Source organism: Copidosoma floridanum, unplaced genomic scaffold (assembly GCF_036245765.1).
Source record: "Copidosoma floridanum isolate Cflo_tuat_1 unplaced genomic scaffold, Cflo_Japanese_pri ptg000001l, whole genome shotgun sequence".
NCBI lineage: Eukaryota > Metazoa > Arthropoda > Insecta > Hymenoptera > Encyrtidae > Copidosoma > Copidosoma floridanum.
The window spans coordinates 428,441-444,334 of record NW_028321878.1 but is presented as its reverse complement, the minus strand read 5'-3'; the positions used below and the strand labels follow the sequence as shown (position 1 = coordinate 444,334).

The window sequence follows — 15,894 nt, the reverse complement described above, 5'->3', positions numbered from 1 at the left end:
ACTGTTCTATATCCTGTTCCACAGGGTACAAGATCAAAGCGCATACAAGAACGCGAACTGTATTAATCAAGAAGATTTTAAACATTTACCAGTTTCATTCAGTAGCTGCCAGTTATTTATTTCATGGAAATAGGAAAATAAACATTTTTTTTATCATCATGTTATGAACATTATAATATGTAACATAATTAATTCGAACATTTTTTTCAACATACATGACGTCCCTGGAAAAAGTTTCAGTTCTGCTAGTCAGTTACAAAACCATAACTTTTTAATCATTTTTGCTTGGATGTGGATAACTTTTCGACTGAATACGCAGGTAAATGACGTGATTTCTCAAGTGTTAATTAACGTAGGCAGCAAGTTTAGAATTTTCATTAGCCGATAATCAAACTTGAACTAGTTGCAAAGAGTATACTGGCATTTATATCCGATATGCCTGAGACGCCTTGTTCAACTAGAAAACTTATTAGGCTATGTTTAAATAAAAAAGCAATATTTTCTAGCCAAACGTAAGCTTATTTTTTAATGGGAAAATCAAAGTTTTTTTTTTTATACATACATTAATGACCATGCGTAAAGAAAAAAATGAAGGAAAATTTAATTTCAATTCCAATCAATAATAAGTCAATATGGTCGAGGCAGTTTATTGAAAAATAATAACCCTAACTCAAGAGTTCTATCCTCCGTCTTATGTTATATAAAATAATTTCTTCTAACTTACAAATTTTTTAATTAGTACCTATTTCATACGGTTCTTTTAAAATATACATGCAACGAGTAAAATGTGCGTAATTTCAAAACTTCGTTCCTCAAATATATATTTACTTTTTATTGTTTTTTTTTTTTTTTTTTTTTTTTTTTTCAATATATCCGGCAGTAATATCAAGATAAACACATGTTTTATCAGCATTAATAAATTTTTTCGAGGAACATTACTTTACAAACAACAATATCAAATAATAAGGATCGAACAGAAATATCGGCATTGTCATTTGATGAAACCAAAAAGCAAAAATGTCTCAACGAGTGTTCGCAACTTACTTACAATTAGTACAATGTCAGAGATACTCTGAAAATTATATAGGTGGTGAAACAGTTTATTAATTAATTTATTTTTCACGCTAAGCGCAACTCCCAAGATTTATCTCGTTTTGTTTTGTCTATTGTACAAATACATTCAAATTTTGTTATTCAGCTATACCTAAACGATATTGACGATTACTCAAAGTTTTACAAAATGTGGTGCAACCACCACACCATGCATACGTCATAACTGGTATTATTGATAATATACGTACTCGCGTTATTTTACAAAGCAAAGGCCATTTCAATAGTCGTATGGGCCACACAGATTATGGATAAATGATGGATACATTATGTTGTAATTTCTCAACATTTCTTTACAGGATCAATCGTTTTATCAATAAATTTTGTGAATTATTTACCAATATCTTTGCAATATACGTATTACAAGGATGAGACATTGAATAAAAAATCATTCGATACGTGGTTCTGAAAAAAAAAAAAAAAAAAAAATTATACAACGATCCAATGAATAATTGTTTGTCACTCTAGAAAATTATAAAAAAAGTTATGTAGTAAAAACTTTGAAATAACATACGCCAATACAATCACCAATATCCAAATCAGAAGTCGCATATCAAGTAGCGCGGCCGTATGATATAGGCGCTACGTAATAAATTATAACTTTTACATTTATAGTTTTTGCTCAGTATTGAAAAAAAAAAAAAAAAAATTTAAATCATGTCGAAATTTGAATTTTTAATTATTTGTATAAAAATACATGTACGTGATGTTGAACCTCGATTTTTAAGCGTTTAACACTCTGAGGATTACAAGTTATCGATTTAACGGATACTTAATAATCATGAGTAAACAGGTAACGTAGAATTACGAATTAAATAATAATTGTTCTGAAGGTTAACAACAAAATTCATTGAATGATATAATTTAACCAAACAAAGGATTAATTAATTTTTGTAAAATTACTTCATTATCTTTAGCATTTTGGAAATTATAAAGAACAGCCGATTTGGTTGTTTTCACAATTATTTTATCAATGGTTTCGTATAGTACATGAAAGGTATGTTTTACTACAAGATTATAGTATAATATCCTAAGCCTACCTTTTTTTTTGTTTAACTGTTGTAATATGTATATGATACACATAATACGCATCCCTATGAACTTAGAATCATTAGTTGTCTAACAAATTTTCCGAATCACAATCGGTAAACATCATGTATTCGCATGACAATTTATTCATTCGAGATTGCGTTTTTCTCACTTTAGCATAAATATATAAGCACACACGATTGCACGAAAGTATATTTGTACACGGAGACTGGCAGTATCTAGATTTTTTTGTTATTCATATCAACGTTAAATTGCTTCTTGACGTAACTACGCGATTTACATAAAAAATTTGCCACATCCGTATTTAATCACTTTTAATTGCACATTGAAAAAATAGTAGATTTCGTCACTCGTGCGCACAGTGGCGAATCCTATTTTTCCTACCGAGGGCGCACCAAAGGTCCACAATTGAAAAAAAACAAAACGCCCAAGATAGGAAAATTAACATTTTCCACAAAAATTATACATTTAAAAATCTATAGTAAAACTTTTTTATTGAATTAATTTAAAAAATAATGCCCAGTCATTTTTAATTTATATTTAAATTGTATTGCTAGCTGCTCACGTTTTTTAAAATGCTTATTTTCTTAATATATGCGGTACACGAAGAATGACATTATTACTTCGAAAGGATTTTTCACTGCTGGGTATAGAGCCATGGCCTTCAAGTACATAATAAGCAAGTTATCACCAAATTATTTTTATATATTTACTTTTATGAAATGCAAAATTTTATAGGTATGATAAATAATTTTATAAATAAATGGTAATCGATTGAGAATTGTTTAAACCGAGCATATGTATTGCAGGGCACGCTACTGTACGTAAAAACGATACTTTTAATTTCACACACATTATTTCCGCCAGCTATAGATGATTTTACTTTTGATTCAAGATTTTGGGAAAGTATATTGTATAGGCTTACAATACACTTTTTATGTAGTTAAAAAAGTTGAAGATGACTTTTTGATATGTACCCCATCGATAAAAGTAAATGTCTGAACTTTCGATTTTTCATTGGAGCTTTTTTATTGTACCACATACTTATTTACTTGAAAATCGAAAGCTCAAGAGCCAGATATAATCTTTTTAGCTCATACGAGTGGTCCACCAATTTCTACCTATTGAATGTTACATTTTTATATGGAGGGTGAAGCTCCAAATTTTTTACAGCAAAAATAACTTTCTTGTATTTTCAGATATTTTACGCAGTATTTAACACACGTAATGGTTTATCGTTGACAATAGCGTAACGATGTTTTCAAAAATTTTGGTACTTTTTGACTCTGAAAGTAAAATGTGAGTAAATACAGTTTTTAAAAAAATAAGATTGTATTATGGCAATGCAGTGTAATTCTAAAAGCAAGAAGGCTGTGACCTTCCACCAAAAATAGTAAGAAAAAAAATAATACTCGAAGTGTTATATGGTACCTTCTTGTTTTGAGACTGAACTGACACTTTTTAAACGGAAATCAGAACCATAGCTCTTTCTTACACGAAACCGTATATTACAATTCAAAAATCTTTTTAATTTATGTACTTTGAACTATCAAATTGTTAATACTTAGCTGCACATGACAATTGTAATATATGAGCTATACGTACATTGGATAGTCGCGTGTGGTTTGTTTCAAAATTCCAACAGTTTAATCTTTGATCGATGGAGTGTTTTGATAAATATTGAATGTAAAATTAATCCAATAATCTGTACAATTATATTGTTCTAATATGTATATAGACTATTGTACAGTAGCGGCACAAGGTACATTTTATTGTTATAATTAATACGTTTGAATGAAAATCACGTAAAAAAAAAAAAAAAAAAAAAAAATGGATCAGAGAGTTTATTCTTCGTGTAATTGTTACTTTTTATTTCAGCTAAGTGGCAATAAATTTGATTTAAAATTGTCATTTAGTTGTGGAACTTACAAGTGCTAAGGCACTTATTGCATCGTGTACAATATTATTTTATAATTACAATTATGATTGAACAATACATACTTAAAAGTCGAATATCTATGTTATGACATCTCCTTAATTCATAAATATTATCTTATACAGATATACTGTTAAGAAAACTTTTCTATACAGTTTTTCATTATTTTACGTTTCATCCGCAAATGATGTATAGACTATTTTGACGCCCGACAATCGAAATTCATCCTGATATTATCTATGTCAATGTCTATATATTTAATTATATTATTGAAGCAGTGCAATTGTCTCAGCAATTATTACAAGTGAACAAATGGTTTGAAATTTTATCCCCTGGCTGATAATATTTGTACTGAAGTATGCGTACATCATATTTGTAAGTATGTATGTACATACATACGTACATTTATTGGTACCTAGCAATGTTTTGCAAGTCGTGCATCTGAGAAAATCGTACGACTGTGAAAAATTCAGTCACAGGTGTACAACTCCTCTTTGAAACGTTAACGTTGCTAGACGAAGTACAAATATCACTAAATTTTGTAAGTAAGTATTTACGTTGGAGATACAGGTCAGTATGCTACTTATCGGCGATGTAATGAAAAAATAACCTGCTGGTAAAGATCTAGCACATATTTAGTGTGCATAGTAACTCAACAAAATCATAGGTTGTTGTATAGCTGACTCGTAATACTATACAATTGGCCAAAAATTCTTTTGATGGCTTGTATTCGCTAAACATAATTATTATTAAAGGTAAATGATCAACGAAAAATGCCCATAACTTTATTTGTTTGTATACTCATAACTTTCGACAAGTAAAATATATCATGTAGCATTTGGTTAAGATGTTGTAAGGACCATTTCTACAGAATATAAGGAATTCGTTATGTTCCACTAAACAGCTATTCATCCGCTTTATTACGTGTTTTTATTTAGCTTTATTTAGCTTATTTTTAATTTAATAAGCATAATGTAATTTTAAATGCAAATGAATAAAACCTGCTTATTGATTGCGGGGGCTGTGTATGGCTAATAGGAATCTCTCGCGTCTACGCCATTAAATTTATATACCACACTATAAAAATTTTTAGCACCAATGACTTTTTTTAATAGCGTTTCCCGGCAGCCGTTGTATGCAATCAAAATAAATACAGCGAATTATAATTAACTCGACAGCAGAGACTGTCAGGAAACTGGATAAATTAAGGAGCTTCGAGAAAATCCACAAAAAATGTCCCGTTTTTGTCCCCCATTTTAATAAAAAAAAAAAAAATTTTTGGGGCACACCTTTGAAATAGGGCTCATTTTACTCGTAATGCCATGTACTAATTTTTACATGTACTTAAACCGTGGAGAAAAAAATTTCATCTTCATTGAAACCCGTATTCAAAATTTTTTCCTCATAATACATGAGACTACGAGTAAAAAAGCCCAGTTTTAAGGTTCTTTTTTTTTTTTATTAAAATGGGGAACGAAAACGGGATATTTTTTGTGGATTTTCTTATATCTACTGCCAGAAAACGTTTTAATATTATAAATAAAATTGAAAATTTGTCTTAAGTGTCGTAATACACCACAACGTGTATATAAGTATATAAATATATAGCATCAATTACCTTTAAAATAATCAAGTAATATTCAGATTAGATTTTTACCAAATTTCGTTTGATGTGTGCAAAAAAAACATGTAATTCAAGTGATCAATTTAAGGTATAAACCTTAACGTCACAAATAATAGTTGGATGGTCAAGTTTTATCAAAGATACATGTACTTTCGAATAGATCCAGAGAACGTCTGTTCAAAACACTTTAGGGGAAGTTGATCAGATTTAGAATTAGAAAGGTATTTTATAGAAAATACATGTATTTTAATTATGAAAAAATATATACATATGAATATAAAATATGAAATATATTTTCATGAAATTGAAAGAGATAAAAAAATATTCAAAATTTGTTTTTTTGTTGGGACTCGATCAAATCATATTTTTTGGAATTTACTTTTTTCGCTTGAGTTTATGAGGTATTTTTTATTATGAATTCAATCCAGAATTAAATGACACGATACCTCAAACGTCTTTGTAACTTTAAATTCGCATTAAATGTGTAAGTACAGTAAAGCAATTCCTTGAGATATTCCAGCTATTAAAAACGCTATGGACTGTAAATAATGAACAAAGTTATCGCGAGCGAAAAGTATAAATTCATGAAAAAAAAAAAAAACAATGTTAAATCACGTTTCAAATACGAAATGTGAATATATTTATGTACATTGTTATATTGTTCATCAAATCATATTCCAAAGGTCTAATTTTGAGTTTGACTTTTTATATGCCTGAATAACCTCTATGTTAAAACATAGCATTAAATTTGCAAAAAGTTATTTGATTTATCTATTCTTATACATGCATTATCGTTTATACTCACTCTAAAGGATAGATCGTATGCGCAACAATTAATGAGACAAATGCAACGTTTTTAATGGTCATATTTTTTCTATATTACTTGTTTGCTAGTTCCATTAGAAGCCAACGCTTTGGAATTCAACAATAGACGTTACGGTACATTCTTTACGTAAAGCGTATACTTTTATAAGAACGAACGAACAATTAATATATTAAAAATGCAACCAATTACTTACAGTTAATCTATTGTTATCATACCATAATGTAAAATTGTTCATTTTAATACAAATGAGGTCCAGTATTTTGTTGTTTGAGCTGCAACCATTGCCTAGTTTTTTGTTTAATTGCTTATACATATACATTAATCGTTACTTGATCTAAGTTTACTACAATCTTAGAATGTTTTAATTAATCCACTCTTTTGAGAGCTCAATGACTATATTTGTCAAATAATTTGTTTTATATTAAACCTACCATATATAAGTTTACTTCGATGATAAGGGATTTATCGTTTTGACCGTTACTCTTGAAATCGTATGGAACAATTTGTCTCTCTGAGATCACACTTTCTAGTTAAAAAAAAAATTTTTTTTTTCTCTTGAAGCACCTACAGAGGCAAGAATCGACCTATTTCAATCCTTCTCTTATGCACTTTTTAAAATGGAAATGATGACGTGACGACTAAGGAAGTCAGATTTTTATCAATACAAATTCTATAATAAAACGACATAATATTGTACACAATTTAGTAAAGCAATGAACATGGTGTGTTCATGAATAATTTTGTACTGCAAAACGAACTTATTGTTTAAACAGTTTATTTCATAAGCCTAAATTGTAATTTGTTACTCACTAATCGATTACGCTTTTTTTTGTGCTCAAATGGATTTTTTTTTCTATATGGCAAATACAAAAAATATTTGTTTATAAATTAAACTTTATTTTCTCAACCATTAAAGAAGAGTATATTAGAAAGTTTTACTTTTGAAAATATGACTAAAATTAATTATCGACAAAGCATATGAAATACATTCGTTATAAAGATATATTTATATATATTTATATTAAGTCAAGGCATCATTTATTTTTGAAATTTGGTGTATTTGAAATCTATTATTGGCACAATGCTATATGCCATGCTTTTTTCTTAAAACTAATAAACTCATATAACTGTTTATCTGACAAATTAAATATTCTGAAAAATTTTTCATTTCAAAAATTACATACCTTAAAACTACATTTTTAATTAATTTCATCCCAACATATTTAACGTATTACTTTTATTAATCACGTATTTTGCAGTCTAGCAAATATCCTGGCAAAAAAATTTTTGGTAACCACTGGTGAAAAAATATTTATTTTTTTAAAAACGTATGTGCTGAGAAAATTCAAGAATCTGCTTTCAATGAGAGAAAAAAAATTATTTTGCCAGGAAAAAATTAAGTTAATACGCACATATGTATATGTGCATGCACATACATATGTATACAATCGCGTTTCACTCAAATAGGAGTATCACTACTATGCTTCAAGTGTCATTTGATTGCTATGTAAGTATATAAATGTACACACATATATATATATATATTTTAGTTCTGACCTTGATCAATTTTTGTTGAACAATTGAATTCTTAAACATACCTCTCGATCTTTTTACTTTTTAATGTGCGATAAATCACACAATAACAAAAGTAGTCACGAGATTGAATAAAATTATTAAAGGGCAGGAGAATTCGAGTGATAGTCAACACGACAGTCTTTTGAACACCACAGGGCAATTGGAGTGTGATTGGGACCATGTTTGCTACGACACCATTTCATACCATCCACTACCGTTTGAAGTGTTTTCTGATGCTGAGGGAAAGAAACAAAAAAAATAAATTAAAATAAATTTTAAACAAAAATAAAAAAAAGGTTTTTTTTTTTTTTTTACCGTTGTAATGCAAGATTTTTTAGGGGTTTAGGTCATATACTAAAAATAACAAGTTTACCTTCTGAAGATGAACATTTCGGGCCCCATATCCTTACTGTACAATCATCTGAAACAGAAGCCATCATTTGATGGTAGACAGGATTCCATGAAACACAATTCACTGTTCTACTATGCCCAGTTAATGTGGCTATGGGCAGCTCTTTTTTAATGTGCCATACGTAAACTTTGTTATCTGAAAAAACAAAGTAGTTAGTTATACATTGAAAACCCATTTTTATTTATTCCCTATGTACCTTCACTGCCCGATGCAATAAAATCTTGATTTACGCCGCCAAAACAACTGTGAATCGTAAAATGCCCTTGGGTGACTCCCTGAAAACGCCTTACTAAACATCTGTCTTGTAAATCCCAAAGGTGAACTCCTTGATGTGCGACATTAAGTAGAGCTTGGCGATCTGCTTTATTAACGCTGAAGGACATGATAGGATGGTCTTCTGTTAATCTAAATTGATAAATAATGTTATTATAGCTTAACACAAATTTTAAATGAGTGTTTTAAGTATGAAAACTTTCAATTACATCGTAAATTCACTTAATTCTTCAAAATTATAACCACGAATACGATGATGAGAGTCTGCTGCTAAAACTGTTTTTCCATCATTTCTACAAAACAAGCCTTTTACTCGGACTCCTTCCCATGAATCCAAAACGTTTCCATCAATATCCTAAATTTAAAAAAAAATGAATCAATAAGATGTAAGATGCATGATGTTTTAAAACCCTTTCTTAATGTAACAAAAAAACGATAATGAAAATGCTTACACATTGATAAAATTGACCTCGAAGTCCGCCTGTGACAAATTTCTGAGAATCGCGATGCCAGGCACAGGCAGTAAGAGAATCCTCTGTGCTTTGAGTTAATTTTACACGTAACTCGCAATCAGGCGTGTCAACATTCCACAACCACACTTCTGGACAATCTTCTGGTCCACAAGCAATTAAGTGACTACTGTCAGGACTCCAAGAAATCATTGCAACGCCATAAGTGTGTCCTTCTAATGTTTTCCTATGCGTTACTCGTAATGTTTCCTGGATATAGAAAAAAATCAGCAAATACTCACTGGAAAGTAATGTTGTATGCACATAAGTAGATTACTCACAGGATCTATGTCCCAAATTATTACAGTCATGTCTTTTGAGCCTGTAGCAAGTTTGAGTCCATCAGGAGAAAATTTGCAGAACCATACTTCATCACAATGATCATTGAGTATTTGTATAGTGTGGCATGGGAACTGTTCTTTACTACAACTGTGATCAACCAATAGTGAAGCATTTTCCAAATTAGTCTAGAAAACATTTTTTTTTAAAGCGATTGTAATAATAATACCAGTAACAAATAAATGATAAAAACTTAGTAAAACCTGTGTTTGAGTAATATGGTATGTACACAATTGATTTTGCATTTCTACGGCTTGGCAAAGAAGAGAATGAAGTCGGCGTGGGGGCAGCATAATAGATGGGGGAAGATATTTTTGTAATTTATCCATCAGTGTAGTCCGTGACCCAAGGCCTTTACCCTCCCAACCAGCTCGAGACTTTTATGAAAATCACGTTATTAGTTGAGGTGATGATTATAATTACTAATTTTTAATGTTGAAGTTTGATCACAAAAATCACAATTAAGGTTGTTGTTACCTGTAATTCCTCTTTGCCGCTGCACATCATGAATGCAGACAGCTGATGAACACGACCTGTATTATGTCCCAACGGAGTAAGTTCATTTCTTAAAACTTGAAGAGCTTCAAGTACCAATCCATCTTCAAGATATTCCAAGTATTTTTGTTCCATCAGAAGAAACTTCATTTCCTGTGAAATTGAAAATATTTTGTTTCCATCACTGTTTCACTTTTCACAATTAACCATTCAGCAATTCCTCTTACAACGAGACTCTGATTGGCGCTATTTAAAAACCCCTTAAGTTCATTAAGGTCATGATCTGCCTTGGTCCAATCACCGTCCATGACATGTTGGCGAAATTTGGCTGCTGCTGGGTGATCCAAACGGCATCCAGACTCTTGCATGAGAAAATCAGCTGTACGGCTAAAAAAAAAATTGGTTTTTTTAGCCAATAGTTTGCACTTGTTTATTCTTATGTACTGTGCATGACTAAGGAAAAATCCAAGTATAGTGTCTCATTGAGAGGGAGAAGAGAGCCTCTGTGTGTGTGGGTGTGTGTGCGTAAATCAGCTGATTAAAAGAACAAAGGAAACTACAAAACACATACTCAAGACCAACTGTCTTCAAGTGTTGACCGATCAACCTGACAATGTCTTGATTAGTTTGGTCCATGATCTTGGGTGATATGCTTTCGGTTTCCTCCTCATTGACCTCTCCTGTCTCGCCATCCGTCTCGGTAGCAATGTTGCCATTGGTCTGTGCTCCACTAGAATCCGACACAGCAGTGCCATTCTGCTGCGTTCCTGAAGATAACACTGCACCATTGGCTCCTTGCTGCATCGTTCTGCTCCCAAATGCACAAAAAAGTTCAAAATTTAGTCTCAGTCGTTGATAATTATTATATAAGCACAGAAAAAACCTTGATTATCCACCCATCTATCCTATTTCGTATTATTACTGAGTTCACAGTGTAGAATAAACAAACGAATAATTAAGTAGATGAGTACATGTGGTACAGAGATAAATAAATAAATAAATAAGGAAAGAAAAAAGTTAATTGAGGATAAAAAAAATGAAAAAAGTAATAAAGAAGAAAAAGCGATAAGATGTAAGTATCGCGAGTAAATGTGAATTTTCATACAAGTATAAGTACGAAAAAAAAGAAAAGAAAAGAAAAGAAAAAAAAAAAAAAAAAAAAGGTAAAGAAAGAGGGAGAAGGAATAGCGTAGGCGTACATGGACGGACAATAAGCGTCGCTTTGCAACAACAAGCTCTGAGTAAAAATGTCCCGAGGGTTATCCTGACGTAAGAAAATGAGTAAAAAATAAACCAAGTAGGGTGTACATAATAGAGGACTACTGACCGTAGACTGTTATCCATGTCTTTGGAACTGGACTCTTTGTCTCGGCTATCCTCCTGCTCGTCTCGGTTGGTACGGTGGGCTTGCTCCGCGCTGCTGGGGTGCAGCAGCAGCTGGTCCGCCACGGCAGCTGGCCTCTGAGTAGCCTGGAGGGAACTACGGGACCTTTTGCGCGGTGGCGGAGCGAGCCCACCGTCGTCCGACTCGCCGCTCGAGGCCAGGCTTACCTGCACTGCACAGAGACACAGGAGCCGTCGTTGCCACCTATACCTAACAACTGCTGTTGCTGCCCGATGCAGAAATTCACCCCCCAAAGCTACCTTACAGTTATACTGCAGGCGCAGCCGCGTTTCGACTGCAGCACTAGCAGCCTATACAGCAGCTGACATCACCTTTTGCAGCCACTGCTGCTGCTGCTGCCGTTGTTGTTGTTATCTTAAGTTTTCCGCTTGTACTCGCGGCTGTTCCACACGGCCAAGCCAGACGTCTCCCGACAGCGAACGTATGTACTACGTCCAGACGAGCTTACAGCTGATAGCAGTTACTTGTTTGGACGCTCGTCGTCGTCGTCGCTGCTACTGGAGCTGGTCGTCGTAACTGCGCACGCTCGATCATCAGGGGATTCAGGGTTCAGGGACTCTTCCGCTCTTCGTCTGCTGAATCTGCTCCAAAATATATACCTAACACACAAACGCGTTTTCACTTTTATGACATATATAGTTGAGAGAGAGAGAGAGAGTAATAATAAGTACTGAAGTACTTAGTACTCTTTATTTGTAGTGCCAAGTGCCAAATTAAATGATTGTTCTTGTACACTCGATCACTTGTATGTTTACACCAGGTATGTACTAGGGCTGTCGATTTGATTTTAGGCGATTAAATACGACGACGGTGACGATATGGCGACGGCGACGGCTTTCGATGACAATGACACACAAAACAGCGGTGGTGAGTGTAGGTGTGTGAATGCGAATAAATATATATATATATTTACGACAATGTGCGGTGTGGTGAGTCTGAGACTCTCTGTCCACTCTTAGAGTGTCACTCTGTAACCTTTATAGAGTGGATGATATAAATATTATGTGCAGTCCGACATATCTTATATATATATATTTAGATAAACAAGTAGGTAGGTACAGAGGTATACCTACTTTGAGTGTTCGTATGCTTAGGTGCCTATTTGTATGACGACTCCGATCCGATCCGATCTTTGATCGATCGACACAATGAACAAGCTAGAGAACAAAAGAGAGAACAGTGCTCGCGAATTTAGTGATCAGCACTGCACTGCAAGTGCAAGCACGCGCGCAAACACACACACAGAAGATATTGCTCCAATATAATATATGCACACGCGACTAGTCGTCCATAAACTTAATACAGTTATAAATAACACAAGATCTACGATCTACCTGCTATTCATCCGAATCACATGCATATAGACTGTCTCAGACAGAGCTGTTGGTACGATTGCTCCTCATTCGCCATCCCTTCAATGTTTTCTCCATAACACCCCCATTTCCCCCCCGCTTATAGACAGCACTGACAACACAGCACACACGGCACATCCTATCAGTACACTTTTAAGTAGGTATACCTACTTATTCGCCTTGGCGAGGTGGCAAAGAGCTAGTAAGTAGGTACTGCATATAACAACACAATAGGGTCGAGGTCGAGAGAGACGTAATATATACAGACATACGCATGGCAGAAGCAGCCGATGAGTAGCCACCTAGCCACCATTCGTGAAACGACCGAAAGTTATAAATATAAGCTTCAGCGCCTCTTGGTGACCAATGTATGAACCTCAAAAGCTATAGTATAATATATGTGTTGAATAAAAGTAGGTAGGTATAATATATATATACTTACTTAATGCGCACCTGTCCATTTGACCAATGGGATGCTTGTAAACAAGAGTGACTGCAAATCAGTGACTATTGAGAGAAAAAAAAAAACAGTAACCCCATCAGAAAATAGGCGGCACCAAGACGGTATACAATATTTTTATTTGTCTGATCATTTAAGAAAGAAGCGCCTATATTTATGTTACAATTAATGATGCCCGGTGACCGTGACTTGGATCGAGCATAGTGTAAGTATGTTCGTGGTATACAAAAATCCACAAAATCACGATCAGTTAAATTGACATCACATCGGGAAGAAGCGATACGCAAAATAAATAAAAAACGCGCTTCTTTGAATGTATAACTTATACGTTCAGAAAAAACATATATCAAATAAAAATACATTTAGGTGTACATTTCCCTGCTTCGATCATTTTCTCTTTTTTCAATGCCTAAGATATGAAGACCATGTGCGTGCGGTCCACGCGAACAACAAATCAATACACTCACGCACACTTACGTGTATGGTTGTAAAAAAAAAAAAAATAAATAAAAAAAAAAAAAACATTTTTCGTAGTCACTCCCGTCACATTGTACAAGAATGAATGTTTTTAAAAATTGCTTATAGATTCGGTTGACACTATTCTTTCCTCGCTTTGCGCAATCACTTGTGCGTAAAATCGAATTTTATGCTCTCGTTGCGCAAATTAATATTCTATTGCGAAACAGCGAAAAGGTCAATTTTACCAAAGATCTGTGATTTCTTACAATCAGTCGTACGATTAAAACCAAAATTTCAACTGATTTGGAGGAGAGGGGGGGGGGGCACTAAAAAAGCTCAACTTTTATGCTGCGACCAGAGCGGGAAAGTCATCAACTTCAAATACGTTTTGGTAAATTTCCACGCACATCTTTTTTAGGGCTATTGTACAATATTATGTAAGTACAATGATTATTTATCCTGGAACGATTCGCAGTACATTTAATCGAATTGCTTTTCAACAAACGATATTTCGCAGACTTGTATCGACAGACTTCCTCTCTCGCGTTGTTACGTATAAAAATAAAAATACTTAATAAATAAATAATCAAAGCATTTTCGAATTTTCCGGTTTAAAGTTAAAGTAAGTTTCATAGACGGCCATATATTCCTGACCCCCTCCGACGAGTTGAGTGACACTGAAGTACAAGATTTCAGTGCCACTCAACCCGCGGAGGGGGTCGGGAATACATTATTATGGCCGTCTAGTGTACAATAATGCGCTCTGATCGGCAGCTGAGATGAGTTCCCACGATTAACTTGCCATGATTCCATCAATTTGTGTATTTATGTTGAGTCATCATGATTTTTGACTAAACATACAATTTTTCATACTTTTGATACGAAGCTTTCCGAGTTTAGATACTATATTGCTACACAAAACGGTTGACCATTCAAAGGACATTTTAATGTATTTGAAAATCTTGTCAGAAAAAAAAAATAATTGGTACGTTATGATACATACATAAACTGGGGGTTTTTTTATTTTTTTTATCCGAGGAATACGCAAAGTTTGACTTTTGCCTATAATATTTTGGGCATATTGGCGAGAATCGAAGTAAAATAAATTCTGCTGTAGGGACATCATTCGTATAATGTCATTAAACACGTTATAACAATAGTTCGGCATGGATGGTTTCATGTAGTTAAATTGCTCAAGTTGCAACTGACGCATCACGAGGTCAAAAATAAAGCAATTATTTTTTTGTAAATCATATTAAACTGATTAAAATGACAACTGTACTTTACGCACAAAAAAAAAAAAAAATTTTCTTACTCTCATTCCGTTCAATATTTTTTTCAATTGAATTTCAGTGCTCCTGCGGGATATGATTTTTAGTGTTTTATATTTGCGTCACAGATAAAAGTGTACCCACCGACAAAAGCAAATTTTTATCCTCAGATGTGAATTATACGTGATTTAAAGAACTATCACCTCCGTACGTGTGTAAAAACTAAATAACTGAAGCAATTTTTATCAAGTTTTACTAAAATATGAAAATGTCGTAAAAATATAGATCTCATTATAGAGAAATAGATTTCCTGTACTTGTACTGTTCAGCTTGAAAAAAAAATTTTTTTTTTTTTTATTGTAGCTTTGATGCTCAACACAATTACTAAGTATGTAGTAGCAAGTTGTAGATATATGTTTTGTATTGTCCACTTTTTTTTCTAAATAGTGAATCATATAAATATTTCCGATCACAGAAATGACCAAAAATAATGTTTAAAAAGTCGGTTCTTCGCTCGTCACTATACATAAAATATTGACGTTCCACAACAAAATGTGGCGTACAAAAGTTGTAGATTAAAAAAGAATACAACTACTTTAGAATGGAGCGTATATAAATACTCCAGAATTTACACAAAAAAAGTTTAAAAAAGCTAAGACCATAGTTTTTTTTGTTTTTTTTTTGTATTGTTTTATAAAAAGAAAAAACAGATTATTATAATAGAAATCCTAAGCAATAAGACTTGGTTTAAATACGTACATTTTTATACATTTTCTTCGTGAAACAACAAAAATAACG

The 15,894-nt window shown here is 32.8% G+C and overlaps 1 protein-coding gene across 1 annotated transcript; it reads right to left on the bottom strand.

Annotated features, from left to right (window-relative positions):
* Positions 1-7,768: 7,768 nt before the first annotated feature.
* LOC106644993 (WD repeat-containing protein 26) lies at positions 7,769-13,103 on the bottom strand. Its single transcript, XM_089594410.1, has 12 exons — positions 12,628-13,103; positions 11,477-12,529; positions 10,721-10,957; positions 10,377-10,536; positions 10,132-10,302; positions 9,858-10,031; positions 9,597-9,782; positions 9,259-9,525; positions 9,016-9,161; positions 8,730-8,938; positions 8,495-8,668; positions 7,769-8,357 (listed from the first exon to the last, which is right to left on the bottom strand). Exons 2-12 carry the CDS (start codon positions 11,491-11,493, stop codon positions 8,308-8,310), a joined length of 1,791 nt encoding a protein of 596 aa, XP_089450536.1. The 5' UTR covers positions 11,494-12,529; positions 12,628-13,103; the 3' UTR covers positions 7,769-8,307.
* Between the last annotated feature and the right edge of the window lie 2,791 nt (positions 13,104-15,894).

Excerpts from the sequence above, each read along its gene's own strand:
- LOC106644993 (XM_089594410.1), bottom strand. Across the intron at positions 9,783-9,857 it reads ACCATATTACTCAAACACAG|ACTAATTTGGAAAATGCTTC; the intron begins GTTTTACTAAGT and ends AATGTTTTCTAG. Across the intron at positions 8,358-8,494 it reads GAAATGTTCATCTTCAGAAG|CATCAGAAAACACTTCAAAC; the intron begins GTAAACTTGTTA and ends TCTTTCCCTCAG.